The sequence below is a fragment of the Mustela nigripes genome, chromosome 1 (genome assembly GCF_022355385.1).
Source record: "Mustela nigripes isolate SB6536 chromosome 1, MUSNIG.SB6536, whole genome shotgun sequence".
Taxonomy (NCBI): domain Eukaryota; kingdom Metazoa; phylum Chordata; class Mammalia; order Carnivora; family Mustelidae; genus Mustela; species Mustela nigripes.
In genome coordinates, this window is record NC_081557.1 from 118,038,340 (window position 1) to 118,060,883 (window position 22,544).

General features: G+C 35.9%; 1 protein-coding gene across 2 annotated transcripts in view; it reads right to left on the reverse strand.

The window, feature by feature from the left end:
• Window positions 1-2,789: 2,789 nt before the first annotated feature.
• MTMR9 (myotubularin related protein 9) overlaps window positions 2,790-22,544 on the reverse strand; it is a 64,518-nt gene continuing 44,763 nt past the window's right edge. For both annotated transcript variants that reach the window (XM_059372174.1, XM_059372176.1), the window contains 2 exons: window positions 14,678-14,829; window positions 2,790-8,044 (listed from right to left, as the gene is read on the reverse strand). In XM_059372174.1, coding sequence (XP_059228157.1) covers window positions 7,881-8,044; window positions 14,678-14,829 — 316 coding nt within the window. In that variant the 3' untranslated portion in view covers window positions 2,790-7,880. The remainder of the gene's footprint in view (window positions 8,045-14,677; window positions 14,830-22,544) is intronic.

Genomic DNA, 22,544 nt, shown 5'->3' on the forward strand with positions numbered 1-22,544 from the left:
TTAATCCACTGCATTAATTTTTGTATATGGTATAAAGTAACTAAAAAAACTTGTGCATGTGGGTATTATTTTCCTAGCAATGTTGTTGAACGTTTTATCGTGTAGTCTTAGCACCCTTATTGAATATCATCTGACCATATACATGAGAGTTTATTTCTTGGTTCTCCATTCCATTCCACTGATTTTTGTGTTTATGCAAGTACAACACTGTTTTGATTATTGTAGGTCTGTAATACATTTGGACATGACTAGAACATGATTTTAAGTTTTTGAGTCACTTTAATTCTGTCTGGTGTATACAGCATAGAGTTGCATTTTGCTTTATCACCCAATTTGGAGATTTTTTTCTTTAAACAGATGAATCAAGGCCATTCACATTCACTGGTTGTCTGACGTTTGGTTCCAATTGTCTTTTGTTTTCATATATATACTGTGTGTATCATGATATGTTTACTGTATTTTTTTGTTGTTCCTTTGTAGTTTTTATTTCCTTGGGTAGAAAAAATATGGAAGATTTTCTAGAGATACATTTATAATACTATTTATAAAGGTAGCTCCATAGACACCTTTGTCCTCACCTTACATTCTATGGTTTGATTTGCTGGGTTTAAATGATACCCTTGACTCCTACCTATTCCTTAAATGACAGCCAAGGAGCTTCTTTTACTTTGTCCCCTTTTCTCCTCTTATTTTAAAAATTTCATTATTTTTGCCAAAATGTATCCCTTCTATCCAATATTCTTCTATCCCTTGTATTAATCTTGGATCTACAATTACAGTATACTTAGCGCCCTAATTTAGTTGTCCCAGTTATCTATTAATTGGATGAAATTCATTCTTTCACAGACTTCCCAGGAAGTACTCTTGATTATAACATTACCTGGGGTTCCTGCATACTTAAAAACTTTGCTTTGACTCCTTAATTATAGGTTGGCTGAATATAAAATCCTTGGCTCATACTTTTGTCTAATTTGAAAATGCTCTTCTCCTTATTTATCTTAGTATGTTATGGAGAAGTCTAACCTGATTTGACTTTTTTTCTGGACACCCTGAGGAGTTTGTTTTCCTCTTTATATTTCACATCTAATGCTTCTACTAGGATATGTCTTGAAATTGGCCAATCTGGATCCACTTCCACTTGGACATTCTTCATTTTTGGAAGCTCTTCTTGAATTATAGGTTTAAATATTAATTCTGTCCCATTATTATTCTTAAGGAACTTCCAATTATTCATACATTGGCTCTTCTTTGTGAGGCCTCTATGTTGAACTCTTTCTCTGTGACTCTTTTCACTTATTTTAAAAATTTTCACTCTGTCCTTTCAAACTTTTTATTATCTTTTGTACACTTTCAGTTGAACCTGTTCTCCCTCAAGGACCTTGTAATTTCAAAGATGACTTTGTCTTAATTCCTCAGATTCTTTCCGGAGTTTATTCAACTCTTGTTTTCTCTTTTCCTGCTTTGTTTTTCATTCACTTCTGTTCTAAGTTTTGTAGTTTATCACTTGAGGTGTTTTCTCATATCATATCTGGAGTTTTCCTTAAAAGTATTTATTCCTTTTGGAATGTGTGTCAGTTTTCTTCTGTTCAATGTTTCATGTTGGGGGGTAATTTTCATCAGCTGAGATATTTTCTTTTTAATTTTATAGCTCTGTATGAATGTCAACTACTGTTTTCTGTTCACTTTGAGTTCTTAAAAAAAATTTTTTTAAGATTTTATTTATTTATTTGACAGAGAGAGACAGCGAGAGAGGGAACACAGTGGAAGAGTGGGAGAGGGAGAAGCAGACTCCCCACTGAGCAGAGAGCCTGATGCGGGGCTCGATCCCAGGACCCTGAGATCATGACCTGAGCCAAAGGCAGATGCTTAATGACTGAGCCACCCAGGCGCCCTGAGTTCTTAAAATTTTTGAAGTAAGTTCAAACTTACAAAAACTGTAAGTTTTCTTCTGTAATTGAAGAATTTTCTTCTGTAAAATTCAAACAGACCAGTTATCTTGTAGAAGGTCCCCCGATTTAAGCTGGCCTGATGCGTCCTTATAATTAGAACCATGTTGTGCTTTCCTGGTTTGTTTTTACAAAAATGCCACAAAAGGGGTGCCTGGGTGGCTCAGTTAAGCATCTGACTCTTGGTTTTAAGTTGTGGTCTCAGGGTCCTGGGATCAAGCCCACATCAGGCTCTGTGCTCAGTGCAGTCTCTCATCCCTCTCCCCCCACATTCCCCCTCACTCACTCACTCTAATAAATGAATAAAGTCTTTAAAAAAAAATCCTAAACTGCCACAAAAGTGATACATTGCTCTTAGTATTTATGATCCATGATGTTGGTATGTACCATAACTAGTAATGTTAATTGTGCTTGGATAAGGTGATATCTGCCTGGTTCCTTCACTGTAAAGTTACTATTTTCCCCCTTTCTAACTAGCATTTTAAGGAAAGATACTTTGAGACTATATGCTTTCCCTTAAAAACTCACCTGCCAGTTTTAGCACCCACAGATGATGACTGCCTACATCAATTATTACTGCAGTGGCTGCCAAATAGTGACTTTCTAATTTTGTCATTCTTCTATGTTTCATAGTTGGCTATTTAGTCTAACAGAGAGCTTTCCCTTTTCCTTCATTGATTTATTCATGGTGATATGAACTAAGTAAACAGAATGCATAAATATATACTCGTAAATCTTGAGAGATATCTTTGAAATATTTATGTAGAAAGGTCATGAGGTCTGTAGCTTAACCTCAAATTTTTCAGCAAAATAATAGCAATAATACACACACACAATCAGGAGTGTCAAGTCAAAGGTGATAAATATTAATTATTCAGTCAAGTTGAACAGTTTATGGGAGATCATTGTACTATTTTGCAATGTTTTAGTGGCTCTGACTTTTTTCAAAATATAAGGTTTATATATAGCAGTTTTGAGATACTGCCAAAACCTTCATAGATATTTGAAAAAAAATTAAAGTCAGTCGATAGATTTAATTTACCAGCATTTGAATATATTCAAATTTTATTACCACTGTCTATAGACATTTAACACTAGCATCTTTGCAACAGTCCTCTGAGACAGAGAGCACACCACACACATCTTATATACTAGGATAACAGTTCCATGTTCAACAAGACTGTTTCATGATTAAGTAAACCAAGCCTGACAAAGCAGCCAACTCACCATGAGTGATTCCAGTTTCAGGACATAACTGAACTGATCACATAGGGAACATTACAAATAATATTAAAATGTTACAGAGACTTTAAAAAGTTTAGAATTCTTCCCTAAGACTATATATAGACAGGTTCACATAATAGAAACCTGTCCATTACAGCACTCTGAGGTTTTAGCAAAGCATACATTATACACATATTTGTCATACAGTGCAATTTTATTATGTAAGACATGAATAATAGCATACTTAAATCCAAGAGTCACATTCAAATATATCAAGAATACAATCCAAATACCCGGCTATTGAAGAAAGACATATTCTTTTTTTTAATATTACTAAATTGTGCAAGTACATTTTTAGTGTAGATGGTAACAGATCTATAAGGATGCTAAACAACAGAACTCAGTGTATTTGTGTAGAATAATCCATGTCTCCAAAGATATACGCATTTTAAAAGTGAAGCAAATGGAAAATGTCTTGGGCAGAGACACAGGCAGTGCTGCACAACTTTTTATTACAAATTACTGATACAGTTAATCTGTATACTCAAAGATCGCTAAACAGAATGTTTCTAAACATCAGGAAGCTTTCATCAAGAATTAGTTTTCAGGACAATGTAGTGTCTATAGTGACCCCCACTATTTTTCACTAAATTAAGCATAAACTACAGTTCCACAACAGAGTTCAAAAACAGGACTTTCTTAAGGGGAATTTAGATAAGAAGTTCAAACTTTCCAAAACCTCATCCTACAGTTTCACAGGGTCTCATCTGAGCTATTGGTTTAAAGGAAGAAGATGCTGTGGACACGATATAAAGACTCAGCGATGGTAGAAATAGTTTACTCAAGGAATAACAAATCAGAAACTGACACTGTAAGGAAATTAGCATTTCATATCGTCTGAGAATAAATATTAATGGAGGAATTAGTCTTTAAATGTTTTTTGTTAAGATGGTAAATTACATAAAAATACTATCTGGTAATAACTTAGGATACCAGCTCTGGAGGGGGAAAAGATCTAACCCACATTAAAGAATAATAAATAACCAATCTATGTTGTCTTGAGGTATAATAAACCTGTATCAGATGTACTGAATGACTTCCTTCTCTGGTAAATTTTGAAACTTCCAGGACAGGGAATCAAGTACTCTAAAATTTGCCCCCTTTTTGGTCCAGGAAATAACTTTCTGATAAAGGGTGCTCGTTATAGCCTCTTGTAGTTTTTACTCATTAAATCTGGATATGGATGAATACCAAGATTTTGCCTCAGATTGGGGTCTGATAATAAGTGAATCTGATGACCTGGTTAAAACTGATAGTTAAAATAGCTGATTTCAAAACCAGATCAACTACAAGAATTACATCTCTACTAAGCAGATTTTAATTTATTTTAATTAATTAATTAGAGAGAGAGAGAGAGAAAGAGAGATAGCATGAGCAGCAGGGAGAGGGACAAGCAGGCTCCTGGCTGAGCAGGGAGCCCAACATGGGACTTGATCCCAGGACCCTGGGATCATGACCTGAGCCACCCAGGCACCCTGCAGATTGTTTTTTTTAAGTACAGCAAAATGTTCCTTCTATTTTTTCACTTCAAGAGACAAACTATTGATCAGACCTTTTCCATGATACTGATTTTTTTAATTTAGTGTAAATACTGAGTGAATCAAAGACTAAAATGTCACTAAATTTCATCATTTAAAATGAAAAGCAATGACATATCACCTCTGTAAATGAGGCCACAGAATTCAAAGAAAGCTTTTAAATTACCTGTATGGGATCTGAAATGACTAACTGTTGTCTTCCAAAGTTTTCCCAAAAATCACTTTAAAATCTTGTTTTAAATGCCTAATTTCTCTTAGAAATAAAATATATTTATAGGTTGTTTTAATCCTACTAGATTTTATAGTTTCTGCTTGTTTTCTTCTCATTTAATAAAACCAGAATGAAAATCTTGACCAAGCAATTAATTAACTGAAAAGTCTTACCACCCAAAATGTTTCAAAATCTTAATATAATCAACCAACTATGTTCTTGTGGTTTCTAAAAAAAATTGTTAATTTAAAATCTAAGGATCCCTGTATTGCCAACAGAAGACTATAGCAATCTTTTTTATTTTCAGAATATTCTCTGTAGGACCTACTTTCGCATCCCTAAAGTATAAACCAGCCTTTACTACAAATGAATACATAAGATGCCTAATATATATATACTTGATTATATCTCGCTTGATTATTATTGGCTCCTACGGGGTAATTCATTTGCTCACTAATTCTGCCACACTCTCTAAATTCAAGTTTTTAAAGCCACATTTATCAAAGGTAATTCTCCAAACTTAATGTTTAACAAGTATCTTCTCATGAGTATATCCATTTTATGTATTCTTCTCATCCAAGGAATGGGTAACTTCATAGTATTACAAAATCCCTCTTTAAAGTATATTGATAACGCACCTTTGACACAGTTCTTGAGTTTGGGAAAACCCTAATATTTGCATTATTAATGTCCCCTTTGAAAATGCACTGATATCAAAGTTCGTCTTTATGACCTATAAACAGAACTGAGATTTGCACAATCCTGAATTATAAATTAATACTAAAATGCAAAACTTGTCCAAATAGCTTAAGATTGCTGCCTCAATAAAAGAAAAAGAAACACTATGCTATTATTGGACTCTGTCTCACACATAAAACATTCATCAGGAAGACAGGTTTAAATTGATGGCGTACAATTTCTCCATGACCAAGCCTAATAAAAGCCCTTATCCATGGAAGCCCAATGGCCTATGTCACCAGTGGGAGTTATTTCTAAAGAATCGCTAAAAACAATAACAAAACAAAACTCTCAATAGTTTTCCATATGGGTCCGTTAACTGAGAAGGGCTCCTTCCTATCTATTTTTGAGACAAAAACAGGAGCAAACAAAAGGATCAGCAGCATGAACAAATGTAGCAAGTGATTAAGGGGTGATAAAAAAGCTAGAGTATTTCCTATTTTAAAATATTAATATAAACATTTCACACAACATGGAGATATCAATAGCAAGATCTCCTTTGCTCCTTGCTGTAGCCTTTTGTGAGGGCTTTAATGCCTAAAGACTCATAACTATAGCCAAGAAAAAAAGTCAAGAGCAAATCTGAGCTTAGAGAAGAAGGCAGGCAAATATACCAAAGGAGGGTTCTGATATGTGTTGTTGTTGTCCAAGCCTTTTGCTACCAGTCCAAGGAAACAAAAAAGATGAAGCCTGGGCAACTGGAGAAGGAAAGTATTTGCTATTTTCTAAGGTGTCTGAATGTGGCCATAGATTATGCTAAACTAGATATTTTTTTGAATTATATTTTTAGCTCAATATATAACTCTAAAGCAGGGTTCAGTTTTGGTATGCTTTACACTGAAATGGCTATAAACAGATGGGGTGGAAATGGTATTAAACATTTATTCTTTGACTATCCTTTTAATAGAAAACTAAAATTGATAGTATTTATTAAAATGAACAGTGCCACAAAACAGAAATGTATATAGAAAGCACTGAACCACAGATTTTCAGCGTAGCAGGCATAAACTAGCATAGCATAAATATGGTCATAACATTTAAACATTTCAATCTGTTTCTGCAGTTTAAAACATAGCTTTGTCATGTTCATAAACTTTCACCTCTACTTTAATTAGATTTGCCTAACATATAATGAACAAATCAGCAGAGTCGAGATAAATTTTCAAAAGGCTCAGGCCAACATGAAAGGTTTAAGCTTAGTATCAGTAAACTCTTTGAATACTTAAAAATAAAACATAACTTAATAAAACTTAACACATATAGATACATGAAACAGTACAGTAAGAACTTCGGACAAGGGCAGTGCATTTCTGGTTTAAGGAAACCGTATTTGTAGCTTAATTACAATAAACTAACATCTATCCTAAATGATGGTTTAATGGGATATCCAGCATTTGATACGCATTTAATATGTATGGTGAAAAACCAATTCAACAGTAACGATACTGTATCAGTAACAAAGACCTACTTTATTTCTATATTGCACATACTTTTACTGTCTACTGTTAAAATTTACTTCTTAATGTAAATATCAGAGGATTATACTATAATCCTTGTAAAAATATTTACCTTGAATAAATATTCAGATTTTTCTTTCTTGACAAACCAGAATGAGAATGAATTCAGCTTTGTTAATCCAAAGCTATTTTAAAGAGAAGGGCACAGGTGTTGGAAATAGCATGTTAATCACAAAATTCTTGGTTTATCAACCATTTCAGTTTTGAAAAATATTTCTGTATTTGGAGTGTTTAAAAGTCTGATCTTTTTTAAAACTAACAGATATTCCCTAAAGAGATTAATCATATCCTTGACTGGTCTGGAGCACTGTTTGGAAAATAGACACAGAAAAAATTTTAGGATTAAATGGCATATAACACAAATGGCATTAAATAGGTCACCTGTTTCACATAAAATAAAATGACTAGCACCTCCTTTCTGCTCCCAAAGTAGAGAGGCCTAACAAGCCACATGAATCATGAGTAATTACAGTAAGTTTCATTCATAAAGTATTGAGAAATCCACTATATTAGAGGGTTCTCACATCTAAAGCCTTATGTTCAAGGCTTCCGTTCACGGTGTAAAAGTGAACTGAAGGCCAAGGGAGAGAGAGGTGGGATTCAGGTCCTGGAAGGTCCTTATTTATGCAGGTTGTGGGGAGACTTTTCAGGGACTCTCCTGCATTCCATCCTCAGTTTCCAGTTCTGCCAACTGCCTCCTAAGTACATTTACTTTTGCCTGTAATTCCTTGTTATATTCAATGATGTTAACCATTTCTTCATATGCTTCATCCAAATACTTGGAGGATCTGTTCCAACGTAGGAAAATACCTATTGAATCCAGTAAAGGAAGACAGAAGGCAAAAAGGTACATACAATGGATTAACATTATTCCATATATGATATATTCTTTTTTTTTTAACATTTCGCTTCTATATTTTATTATACTCTGAAATAGGCAAGTATCTTGAGGTACTGAAAGTGTAACTAAATACACTAAACATCACTATTTCTTTGTACATAATTTTCATTCTTCAACCCCCCCCCCCACAAAATTATGAAATGAATTAAAACACTATTCTCTGATATATCCAGGATTATAAGTAAGCTGGTAACTTACAATGCCATAAATTTTCCAGTTCCACAATACAAATCTTTTTTTTGTTTCAATTATAGATCTTTACTCAGACCTGTAGGACCTTATATATCTATAAAATCACTTTCACTACAAAAGTGACAGTTAAGGCAACAGCTGAACCATAAACATTTCATTTAAAAACCTAAACTTCCCAACAAACAAAAGCTTGGGACCAGATGGCTTCACAGGTGAATTCTACCAAACATTTGGAGAAGAGTTAATACTTATTCTCTTCAAACTACTCCAAAAAGATGAAGTGGAAGGAATGTTTCCAAACTCATTCCATGAGGCCAGCATTACCCTGATACCAAAACCAAATAAACACAGTGCAAACAAACAAACAAACAAACAAAAAATTGTAGGCCAATAACCCAGATGAAACTAGATGCAACAATCCTGAATAAAATATCAGCAAACTGAATTCAACAATACATGAAAAGCATCATACACCATCAAGCAGGATTTATTCTAGGGATGCCAGCATGGTTCAATACCCACAAATCAACACAATATACCACATTAACAAAAACAAGGATAAAACCAAGTGATCATCTCAATAGATACAGACAAAGCATTTGATAAAATTCAGTATTCATTTATGATTAAAAACTCACAACAAACTGGTTACAAAGGCCGTGTATGACAAACCAACAGCTAACATACACAACAGTGAAAAGCTGAAAGCTTTTCCTCCAGATCACAGATAAGATAAGGAGGCCTACTCTTACTAACACTTTTATTCAACACAGTATTGGAGATCCTAGCCCAGAAATCAGACAAGAAAAAGATATAAAAGGCTCTCAAATTGGAAAAAAAGTAAAACTGCCACTATCTGCAGATGATATAATATTATATATAAAAAAATCCTGAAGACTCCACCAAAGAACTATTGAAACTAGTAAATTCAGTAAAGTTGAAGGATATAAAATACACATAAACCCACATTTTTATACAGTAATAATGAACTACCAGAGAAATTAAAAGATAAAAAATTCCATTTATAGTTGCATAAAAAACCCTATGAATAGGAGGACAAGCTTTCACCAAAGAGGTAAAAGAACTAAGATATTGATAAACTGAAGACAGCACAAATAAATGGGAAGATATACCATGCTCATGGACCGGAAGAATATTGTTAAAATGCCCATACTACTCAAAGTATCTCCACATTCAATGCAATCCCTATCAAAAGGCATTTTTCACAGAAATAGAACAAATAATCCTAAAATCTGTATGAAAACACAAAAGACCCCAAATAGCCAAAGCAATCTTGAGAAAAGAACAAAGCTGATTTCACCTTCCCTGATTTCAATATACATTACAAAGCTACAGTGACCAACAAAACAATATGTTAACAGCACAAAAGCAGATACATTGATCAACAAAACAGAATAGAGTCCAGCAATAAGCCCCTATTTACACAGTCAACTCTTCAACAAAGGAGGCAAGAATATAGAGTGGAGAAAAGATGGTCTCTTCAATAAATGATGCTGGGAAAACTGGACAGCTACATGCAAAACAATGTACTGGACCACTTTCTTATATCATATGAAAAATAAGCTCACAATGGATTAAAGATTTAAAGGTAAGAACAGAAGTGATAAAACTCCTAGAGGAAAGCATAGGCAGTATTTTTTGACATCAGTCTTAGCAGGAATTTTTTGGATATGTGTCCTCAGGCAAAGGCTAACAAAACCAAAAGTGAACAAATGGGACATCTGACTAGAAAGCTTTTATTTATTCATTCATTGATTTATTTATTTATAAAAGATTTTATTTATTTATTTGACAGAGAGAGACATTGAGAGAGGGAATACAAGCAGGGGGAGTGGGAGAGGGAGAAGCAGGCTTCCTGCCGAGCAGGGAGCGGGATGTAGGCCTTAAGCCAAGACCCCGGGCTCATGACCTGAGCCAAAGGCAGACTTAATGACTGAGCCACCCAGGTGCCCCAGACTAGAAAGGGAAAGCTTTTTTTTTTAAATTTTTTTTTTAAGATTTTATTTATTTATTTGACAGAGAGAGAGAGAAAGAGAGAGACATAGCACAAGCAGGGGGAGCAACAGGCAGAGGGAGAGGGAGAAGGAGGCTCCCCACAGAGCAGGGAGCCTTAAGTGGGGCTCTCCCAGGAACTCGGGATCATGACCTAAGCCGAAGGCAGCCGCTTAACAAATGAGCCACCCAGGTGCCCCATGACTAAAAAGCTTTTAAACAATGAAGGAAACCATCAACAAAACAAAAAGCAACCTACTGAATGGTTATTTTCAAATGATATAACTGATAAAGTGTTGCTATAAAATATATAAAGGAATCACTTAATTCAACATTAAAAAAAATCCAATTAAAAAAAAGGTATATGACTTGAATAGACATTTCTCCAAAGAAGATATATAGATGGCTAAGAGACACACAAAAAGATGCTCAACATCCCAAATTATCAGGGTAAAATGCAAATAAAAACCACAATGAGATATTAGCTCACACCTGTCAGAATGGCAAAAAGACAAGAAATAACAACCACTGGCAAGGATGCAGAGAAAAGGGAAACCTCATGCACTATTGGTGGGAATGCAAAATTGTGTAGCCAATATGAAAAACTGTATGGAGATTCCTCATAATATTAAACATAAACTACTAAATGACCTAGCATTTCAACTTCTGGGTATTTATCCAAAGAAAATAAAGACACAAATTCCAAAAGAATGCACCCTTATGTTAAGTGCAGCATTATTTATGATAGCCAAGGTATGGAAGCAACCTAAGTATCCACCAACAGATGAATGGGTAAAGAAGATGTGGTATATATACACCACAATGGAATACTACCCAGTCATAAAAAAAAAATGACATCTTCCTATTTGCAACAACATATGTAAGTCCAGATGGTATTACGCCAAGTGAAATAAGTCAGGTATGAGAATAATAAATACCACATGATTTCACTTAGATGTGGAATCTAAAAATGAAAACCAAAACAAACAAACAAAAGAAAATAGAACCACACTCACAGATACAGAGAACAATTTGATAGTTGCCACAGGGGAGGGAGATGGGGTGATGGACAAAATAGGAGGGGATTAAAAGGCACAAAATTCTAGTTATAAATAAGACATGGGGATGCAATGTATTAGAGTTAATAACAGTGTAACAACTTTGTATGGTGACAGGCTGTAGCTAGACTTACCATGATGATCACTGTGTAATGTATGTAAATGTTGAATCACTATTTTGTACACCCGAAACTAATTATATGTCAACTACACTTCAATCAAGGAAAATAATAAAAACCTCAACTTCAGTGCTCTGTCTCTTAAGAGGTGCTCTTTTAATTCTACAGGCACATCCTTCTTTTCCCAATAATTATCCTTTTTTTTTTTTAAAGATTTTATTTATTTGACAGAGAGAGATCACAAGTAGACAGAGAGGCAGGCAGAGAGAGAGAGAGGGAAGCAGGCTCCCTGCTGAGCAGAGAGCCCGATGTGGGACTCGATCCCAGGACCCTGAGATCATGACCTGAGCCGAAGGCGCGGCTTAACCCACTGAGCCACCCAGGCGCCCCCAATAATTATCCTTTTATTATAGACTAAAAGGAAACATTTCCTCATCTGCACAGATCTACATTAACTGTACCATCCCAACATCATGGGTTAAAGACATTCAAATAAGGAGGTACAAAAACTTCCCAGGCAGTAATATGTCAGTAGCTGTTAAGTTCATGAAGGTTTTACGATTCTTTAAAACACTTTCTATAAACCAATCTGCCAGAACCATAAAGTTACTCTCCATCAGAAAGGGAAAACAGAAGCATAGCTTGAAGACTGAACTTCGTGGATTTTTCCATTATATAAGCCTGTGTTTGAAATCCTGTTCTTCAATTCAGGAATTACTTAACACTAATGGTTAACTATGATGTAAACATAAACAGAAGAGAGACATTTTAAGGTCAAAGAGTAATCTCATTATACAACCCATATACCTACTATGAGAAGATTTTACCTTGCACAGAATTTCTTCCATTTCTAAGCTGAGGCACTAAAGACATACAGAAACTCAACTCTATTCTTAATGGAATGGTAGGAATTCATTCATGTAACAAGATTTCCTCCAATCACTTCATCTCTAAACTCTCAATGAGGTTTGGTAAAAACTAGTTTAATCATCCCTTAGGCCATCCAACTCCAATTATGGCTTTTCTCCCAAATAGCTAGTCTCTTACTTTACATATTAAACATGACAGTGGCTTCTAGGCAAACTGTCCCAGAAATCTTTAACAAAAAGTTTGGCTGTAATGTCTCATTGAAGAGATCACTGATCCTGCACAGGTGACTGTCTACAACAATTGAGAAAGAGGCAAAGAGAAGTTCTGAGCAGCCAGAAATTTCCAAGCACTAAAGCTCAGACTCCAAGAATCTGGAGACTATCTGAGGCTGCTTTCTCACAACTCTAACTTGGGAACACCTCAACAGATAAGATTAGAAGCATAAACCGAGGAGGAAGGAAGGCAGCTAATGACAGATATGCCAAGAGGAATGAGAGGTGAGAGCTGACATACAGATAAGTGACAGAGACCCAGTCTCAAACTCAGAGAGCAAAGCAATCTGAGGCCCTTTTACAGTTAAAGAGCAGTTTCCCACATATGAATTGCCCTTGTGGGCATAACATATTAAAATGTGGCATAATAACTGACATTTATGGCAATTACCAAACAGCTAGCATTCTGTGTGTGTATACTTGGTGCTGTTTAATACAAAGATGAGGGGTGCCTGGGTGGCTCAGTCAGTAAAGCCTCTGACTTTTGGTTGAGATCATGATCTTGGGGTCCTGGGATCAAGCACTGTGCTGGGCTCAGTACAAGAGTGTGCTTGAGATTCTCTTCTCTCCCTTTTTCTCTGCCCCTCCCCCTGCTCATGCTCTCTCCTTCCTCAAATAAATAAATGAATCTTTCAAAAATACAAAGATGAATAAAGATGTACTTATTACCTTCAAAATGATTAAAAAGAAATGGCATTTTGTAATCTTTGTTTAATAGATGGCTAATATATTTTAGATTTTGGTTAGATTTTTAAAAACAAGCTTTGGTATTTATGGAAATAAATTTCAGGAGTCTGAAAAATTAATGTAGGTTAAATACCTTCTTTAGAATGGACTGGAAAATTAAGTATGAACTACTGTTCCCATGAACAATGAGATATGTACATCAGTGCATAGAAAACATTATGTATGTTTATAGAACCTTACCAGAATAACTGGTTCATTAACGCTTCTATTGCATTTAGCAAAGTAAACTTTCCTAATGGCTATTTAATAACGGAAACAGAAACCATCTGCTTGGAGCTTAAAATTTATTCCTACAAACTTTTTTACACATGTACTTTCCCTAATACCCATGAGAATGAGAATACCCAAAGGGGGAAAAAGATCCAAAAACAAGAAGTGTTGGCAAGGATGTGGAGAATTTGAAACCCTCATGCACTGCTGGTGGAACTGTAAAATGGTGCAACTGTTATGGAAAATGGTATGGTGGTTCCTTAAAAATTAAACAGAATTATCATATGATCCAACAATTCCACTTCTGGGTACATAACCCAAAAAATCAAAAGCAGTGTCTTGAAGAGATATTTGTGCATCTGTGTGCCAACAGGTAGAAGCAACCCAAGTGCCCATCAGTGTAAGAATGGGTTAAAAAAAAATGTGGTAAACCCATATGATGGCAAACTATTCAACCTTAGACATTCTGACACAGGCTACAATATGGATGACTCTTGAGGACATTATGTTAAGTGAAAGAAGTCAGTCACAAAAAGACAAACGCTGTATGATTTCGCTCATATGAGGTATCTAGAGTTGTCAAACTCATAGACACAGAAAGCAGAAAGGTAGTTACCAGGGGCAATGGGAAGTTGTTTAATGAGTAGAGAGTTTCAAATTTGCAAGAAGAAAAGTTCTGGAGGTCTGTTTTGTAACAACAGGAATATACTTGACAAGAATGAACTGTATACCTAAACATGGTTAAGCTGGTAAATTTTAGTCACAATTAAAAATAGTAATGTATCTTCCTACTTAGGGAAAATGTCCAATATTAACAGCAGTATCCATCGAATAACCACTGTTTATTTCTGAAATGGGGGCTGAACAAAACAAGTATGACTAGATAACATATGTGAAAGAGAGAACCATGTCCACACTGAGAAAAAAAGAGCAATCACATAGAGCTCTGAGGCTCAGGTCCACTCACCATCTTCAAATGTTAACAACAGCAGGTATCCAGAGGCAGTTCAGAGAGGATCCTTGACCATCAATAAAAAGTCTACAAAAGATGCACGGCTTACCTTCCCATAGCTGAAGACTCTGTGGAGCAACTGAAGGCCAGATGACAAGATTGTTGGCTTCAAAGAGAGGATTGGTGAACTTACTCAGTTCACCAGGCCGATTGACCCAAGACCACAGAGACATCGTCTTCTGCTGCAGCTTCAACTTACATCTGATTAAGGAAGAAAACTGCCATTAAAGCAATTACATGGTAACAACCATCATTAAATGCTCCTTCCCAGAGGACAGTTTCTTCTCTGTGTATATTAAAACTTTTAACAGATGAATAAAATGTTGTAGGATGACAGTATTTGTCAGAAAATCCAACCAGCATTATAACTCTCAGTAATAAAACAAGGATAAAACCAGAATCTGGTCATGTTAGGCATAGTGTTAAACAATAACCCAGAGAACAGAATGTTACTATATACAACTCCTTTATTGTATCTGGAACTGTGTTTTATTTTTTAAAGATTTTATTTATTTAGTTGTTAGAGAGTGAAAGCATGCATCAACACAAGCATGGGGAGAAACAGAATCCCCTCTAAGCAGGAAACCTCACATGGGGCTTGATCTCAGGACCCTGAGATCATGACCTGAGCCAAAGGCAGACACTTAACTGAGCTACCCAGGCACCCCGGCATTGTATTTTAATTTAAAATAACTAAATATAAAAATAACTTCCTTTTTTTGTTTTGGAAAAGTCTAGAATGCACAGAACAATGATTAGAGACATATTAAAAATAGAGGTTGAGTCAAATCTCAAAGCCTAAAATTTTTTAGAGTCTTAGCTCCTAGGACAAATAGATTACATGAACATAAAATGCAGATGGACTGTCAAAGAATAAAAATGAATATATCTTGATGTAAATACAGATACGATCTACATTTATATACAATGAACAGCCTTCATAAGAATAACCCTGGACTGCCTGCGTGGCTCAGCTGGTTAAGCAAACTGCCTTCGGCTCAGGTCATGATCCCAGAGTCCTTGGATCAAGTCCCATGTTAGGCAACTAGCTCCATGGTGAGTCTGCTTCTCCTTCTGACCTTCTCCCCTCTCATGCTCTCTCTCACTCAGTCTCTTTCTCTCTCAAATAAATAAATAAAATTTAAAAAAACAAACAAACCTGGAATTCTGTAACACTCTGTTATCATAGAATAAAGTGAACTGGTGGAAAGTGAACTGGTGGAAAGTGAATGAACTGGTACATTTAAAATAAAAAAAAATTTTTTTAACAAGAACTGAAAGATAATTTGTGGTAAACCTTACATCAACCAAAAAGAGAATATATTTAATTTTCACAGGGTTCTACTCAAGTTGAAATTTTGCTATAAAATTGGTTTTGTCTCTGGAATTACTAGATTATTAGTTCATTACGCACATCCTTTTTATGCTAGCAATAAAAAGAATCCACATAACCAAAGAACCCCCCCCCCCATGTAGTACTACAATTTAATTGCTAGGATAGCAAGTCCTATACTATGTCCCCAGGAACCAGGCATGGCGAGGATAGGAAACCACCGTATCCACTGCTCCTGCAGTAAGTGGTTTGGCCCTGCCCCCCAAGCCTATCACTAGCCAGTCACTGAAGTTTTCCCACCTAAGCCCACCCCATAGAGCTTCAGAATTCTTCTCAATCAGCCCTATGACAGGATCTACCAAATGGCAATCAGAATGTGAGATAAAATGCTACCGTGATCCCTTTATTAAAGGCTAGTTCTGGGGTAAAAGTAAACATAACATCAAAAAGCAGTCCATAGTCAAACATGTTATTTAAATGCTGAATTAAAGTTATAAATGTTGCTTTACTGAAGAGTGTCTTTAAGCCTTTAACAATTATTTTGTGACTTTTTGAGAGGGGACATTATACTACATTATCCAAATTTTAACAAGTAAACCACCAATTCTCCTCCTCCCCCATAAGAGTATAGTCCAGGGGTTAAGCTGAACATGTTTTAAGAAATGGCAGGATTAGGGATGCCTGGGTGGCTCAGCTGGTTAAGCATCTGACTTTTGATTTCAGCTCAGGTCATGATCTCAGGGTTGGGAGATCAAAATCCACATCAGGCTCTAATGCTAAGTGCAGAGCCTGCTTAAGATTCTCACTCTTCCTCTCCCTCTGCCTCTCCCCATAGCTCCCATGTGTGTGCACCCTGCCTCCCCACACATTCTCTCTTAAAAAAAGAGAAGAGAAATGGCAGGATAAGATACTAGATTTCTAACACATTTAAGTGCCATGAAGCATTACCTTTGTGATGATTATTTGTATGTAATCTTTTTTTAAAATTTAGATTCAATTAGCAAATATATAGTACATCTTTAGTTTCAGACGTAGTATTCAATAATTCATCAGTTTCCTATAACCCCCAGTGCTCATCACATCACTATATGTAATTTTATCTGGTCAAAACAAATAAACCAAAACCAAAAGCCTTGACATGTACAATTTTGTTTTGTTCATCATTTTAAAAGCATATCTGAGTAAGAATCCTTTTTGGTGTAATATCTTTTAATTGCTTGGAATTAGTGAAATTGTCAATACATTACATTTTATATGCAGACTCCCAACTACTAAAGGTTACCAATTATCTCTCCTTTTCTTAAGGATCAGATGACATAGAGCATGAAGTACTTGCTGTCACATTTAGTAGAATCAAAGTGCCAGCCAGAGTACTACTGGGGCTCTGGGTCAAAGTGCCATCGGTGGTTAAGTTCTAGGCTCGTGGCTAAGCAGGTGATAGAAAATTCAAAGAAAAAATGGATGAATTTAAATGCCTATTATGTGACAAGTATTATGCTGGTTTTCATATATGCGTTATTCGATCCTCACTGTAACCCAGTGTCTCAGAGATTAAGTTTTGCCTGTAAAAGGAGCAAAAACAGATTCAGAGAAGTCATCTGGCTAGTAAGTGCTATAGTGGAGATTCAAACTCAAATCTTCTAATTTCAAGACTTGAATATTTTCCACGAAAGAACACTGCAGAGAATGAGGAAGGAGCTGATCATAGTAAAAAGAAAGGTACCTAAAGTTTCTCAGAGCATAGTTTAAAATGTTGCATGTAGGTGTGGGACTTCTGGAACGACAGGGTACAGATATCTACATATCTCCTCCAAAAAGTTAAGAAAAGAGTGGGAAAAACAGAAAAAATAAATACTTTCACAACTCTGGAAATTAACAAAAGGCTTGTGACAATCTGAGGAATATCATTCAAGAAAAACTAACGAACCTCTGAAAGAACAGTATTCGGAACATTTCAACTTGGCCAATGCCAACACCCTTTCCCCAGCTCTGCAGTATCACTGCAAACCAGCAGCCTTGTTGCCAATTAGAGGGACAAACCAGCCTTGGAGCTCCTCAAATAATACCACCCTCAGAGCATGTCAATATTTCACGATGTCTTCCAGCCCCCGGTAAAGCCTCCTTTGTAGGGTGTTGTGGTTATTTGACACTGACTCACAGTTTTCTCAGAAGGAAAAGCCCTATTCCCCAGGATATTTGTCAAAAACAATGGGGGGGCAGGGGACAAAACAAATGAACAAATAAACAATGAGCCAGAACTATTTAACATCACAGTTGCCTGAGGCTGCCATGCCAGTTGGGGCAAATAAGAGCCTAGGAAAAATAAAAGATTTGGGCAATGAGATGTCCATGGGCAGCAGGGGTTGGGATGCTCTGACATACTCCTGGGAATTCAAAAGGGTGTGCACATGCCTAGGAAATGCTTGGGATAGCCCCAATTCTTGCTCCTCTGGCTGAACCGAGGCCCTGTATAAGCTGATGGTGAAAAGAGAGCTATGAACTAACTACCTGAGCACTGAAGTCATGTCTAATACACATATAGAGCGCCCCTCAGCAAAGGAGGTAAGAATTAACCATTCAGGAAGTAGAGAATCTAATTTCCAGATTTGCCATATCATATTATCTAAAACATCAGTTTTCAAAAAAAGCAAATTACAACACACATAAAGAAACAGGAATGTGTGGCCCATACTCGGGGGAAAAAAAGAAATTGTCCCTTGGGAGAGGCAGAACATATCAAACTTACTAGACAAAGGCTTTATTTAGGATTTTATTTATTTATTTGGGAGCAAGCAAGAGAGTGAGCATGAGTTGGGGGAGGGGCAGAAGGAGAGGGAGAAGCAGACTCCCTGCTAAGCAGAAAGCACCACGAGGGGGTGGGTCTCAGGATGCCAGGACTCTGGGATCATGACCTGAGCTGAAGGCAGATACTGAACTGACTGAGCCACCCAGGTAATCCCACTAGACAAAGGCTAAATTAGCTATCATAAATGTGTTTGAAGAGCTAAAGAAAAACGCCTGAAAAATTAAGGAGAGTAGGAAAACAATGCTATACCAAATGGACAATGTCAGTAAAGAGGTAAAAGTTATAAAAAGAAATAAACAATTCCTGATTTTAAAGTACAATTGAAATGAAAAATGACCACATAAGTTCAACAGCGGATTTAAGCTGGCAGAAGCACTAGTGAATTTGAAGATAGGTGAATTAAGATTATTAATTTCTGAAGAAAAGAAAAATTGAAGAAAATTGAAAAGAATCTCCAAAGCTGTGGAATACCACCAAATATACCAACATGCACCATGGGAGTTCCAGAAGGAGAAGAGAAAAAGGCAAAAAAAATGTTTGGAAAATAATGTCTGAATACTTCTCAAATATGATTCTACATACCTTAGACAATCAAGTCTAAGGTATGTAGAATTGGACTACATACTAAGGTATGTAGTCTTGGATTTATCGTCCAAGTAGGATAAATTCAGTGTCCACACTGAGACACATCAGTGTCAAAGTGTCAAAAGCCAAAGAAAAACAGAATTGTAAAAGCAACAAGAGAAAAATGACTCATTATATACAGGGGACTCAATGAAAGTAATGGTTGACTTATCAGAAATCATGAGGCCGGAAGGCAGTGGTATGACATGTTCAGGGCACCTCGTGACACAGCTGATTAAGCATCTAACTCTTGGTTCAGCTTAGGTGGTGATTTGCTGGTCATGAGATCAAGCCCTATGGCAGGCTCTGTGCTCAGTGTGAGTCTGCTTAAGACTCTTTCTTTCTGCCTCTGCCCCTCCCCTCCACACACTCTCTCTTTAAAATAAATAATCTTAAAAAAAATGAAGACCGATCCCACTAAAAATGGCAGAGTCAGCAGCTCCAAATGCCCATCCTTCCAGAGAAACATTGAAAACACAAGTAGAAACTGTGAGAACCTACTTTGTAAGACTTCTGGGAAGTAGAAGTACACAGCACACAACCAAATGAAGAATCAAGGAAAAGGGAACTTGAAAAACAATAAAAAAAGATTAATGATATTTTTATTTGCTCTTGCCCTACTGTTTCCCTAACTCATGGAGGTCTTGAAGATGGCAGCCCACGATCTTAGTATGGGACCCTGGTTCCTGGAGCCAGAGAGAATAGAGCAGTCCCCATTCACAAAGAATTGTGTCTCTCTTCTAACTTGACCAAGGGCTACCTGAAAGACTTGTCTGTTATGTCTAACTTCGAAATCACCATGGGCAGAAAAGTGATGGGCATTCCCAGAAAACATAAGGTGAATGGACAGTCTGTAGCCATCTGAGTAAAAAGGTTATGGATGAAGGGTATAACAGAGCCCCAAAAGCCCAAGGAAAAAGATTCTTTGGAAAATCAGTGTATTCAAAGCTGCCCATGTATACTGAGGCTTTGAGAAAGCCATTTGTATACCAAAGGCAGGGAACATGCTCAGAAAAGGCCCAAGAAGATCCCAAGAAGATCCCAAGATTTTGGCTGATCCCTAGGCTCAGTGAGGGCCAGAAGTTAAGGATGAGGCCTGAGTTAAGTATTGAAGGAATATTCCAGCACAATGCCAATCTATCTGTAAAGACTGCAAAAGGATTTTTTTTCCTTTGTTTTGAGTGGTTTTCCCTATCACTTTTCCCCTCCCTCTTTTCAACTCTCTCTTTTGTCTCCAGCCATTCAAGGAAATCACTGTCAAACACTAGCTCCACACAAACTGAAAGAACAGATACTTCAGAAACTACACATGAGAGAAAAATACACTTTACAAAATAGTTTAGAAAAGGTCTAAATAAACAAACAGTTACAGCTTACGGCAAGCAATAAATACAAACTCTGAGGACTGGGAAGAATCTGATTTCCAGAGAAATCACATTATGACATTATAATATTTTACATGTCCAGATTTAAAATTACAAATGATGCAAACAACAACAACAACAACAACAACAACAAAAAACCAAACCCTAAAAGTATGGCCCATTCTAGAATAATAGAAATTGTCCCTAAGAAAGTACTGACTTTGCTTTTCCTAGAAGAAGACCTTAGATCAACAGTTTTAAATATGCTCAAAGAGCTAAAAAACAAAACAAAACAAACCCCTAAAAAACTAAGGACAAAGAACTAAAGAAAACCATGAGAATAATGTCTCAAAACCTAGACTTGATCAATAAACAGACAAAATTATAAAATAGTACCAAATAGAAATCCTGGAATTGAAAAGTACAATATGTGAAATTTAAAAAAACAAAAAACAAAAAACAAACTCACTAGATGGTTTTAATAACAGATCTAAGCAGACACAAGAGTAAGCAAATTTGAAGAGAGCTCAACTTAATTTCCCCAATCCGAGGTGAACAAAAAAAGAATAAAAAAAATGAACCAACAGAGCATAATGGGAATCCCGGAAAGAGAAGAGAGAAAGAATATATAAAGAATTAATGGCCAATTGGTCAATCATACCTCAATACCAATAGAAAAAAATGAACACAAAAAGAACCATATACACAAAAATATTAAGGGCTGAAAACTCCCCAAACTTGATAAAAGATATGAATCTACACATTTAAAAGTTCAACAGGCTCCAGGAAGGATAAAGGCAAAGAGATCTATAAGGAGACACATTATAGTCAAATTGACAAAAGCCGGAGAGACTCTTCAAAGCAGCAAAAGAGAAGCAACTCCTCACGTAGAAAGATCCTATATCATCCCTCTACAAGAGATTTCTCATCAGAAACTATGGAGGCTAGAAGGGACAGCAATGACATTTCTGAATTGTTAAAAGGAAACAAAAACAAAAACAAAAACAAAACTATCTACCAAGAACTTTACAACCAGGACCACTATTCTTTTAAAATGAAGGAGAAATTAGGACATTCCCAGATAAATAAAATCTGAGGGAGTTCATTGCTAGAATACTTGCTTTACAGGAGAAATGCAAAACAGAATACTTCAAGCTAAAATGAAAGGACACTAGACAGGAATTCAAAGCCATATGAAGGAATAACTCAGAAAAGATAACTATATATGAAGGTATAAAAGTAAGTTATTATTGTATTTTTGACTTGTAAGTCCTCTTTTTATTTTCTATGTAATTTAAAAAAGACAGATAAAAATAATAATAAACCCATGTCAATGCGCAAATAAGAATATAATTATATGTAAGAATGTAATCTGTGATAACAACATATTGGGGAGTGGAGCTATGGAAGAGTGAAGTTTTGCATGCCACTGAAGCTGAGTTTGTATTCAAAGTAGATAGTTACAAATTTGGGATATTAGTTGAAATCCACCTGGTAACTAGTAAAATAAAAATAATACACACAAAATAAGAAGGGAATCATGACAGTACACTATAAAATAGCAAACATAAAGGAAGGCAGGTAATGGAGGAGATGAAGAACTAAAGAGGCATAAGACAAATAACATCTCAAACTGGCAGAAATAAGCCATTCCTTTTCAGTAATCACTTTAAATATATATGAAGTAAACTCTTCAATCGAAATGCAGAGGTTGGCAGAATGGACTAAAAAACATAATCCAACTATATACTGTCTACAAAAGATTTACTTTTGATTCAAAGATGCAAAC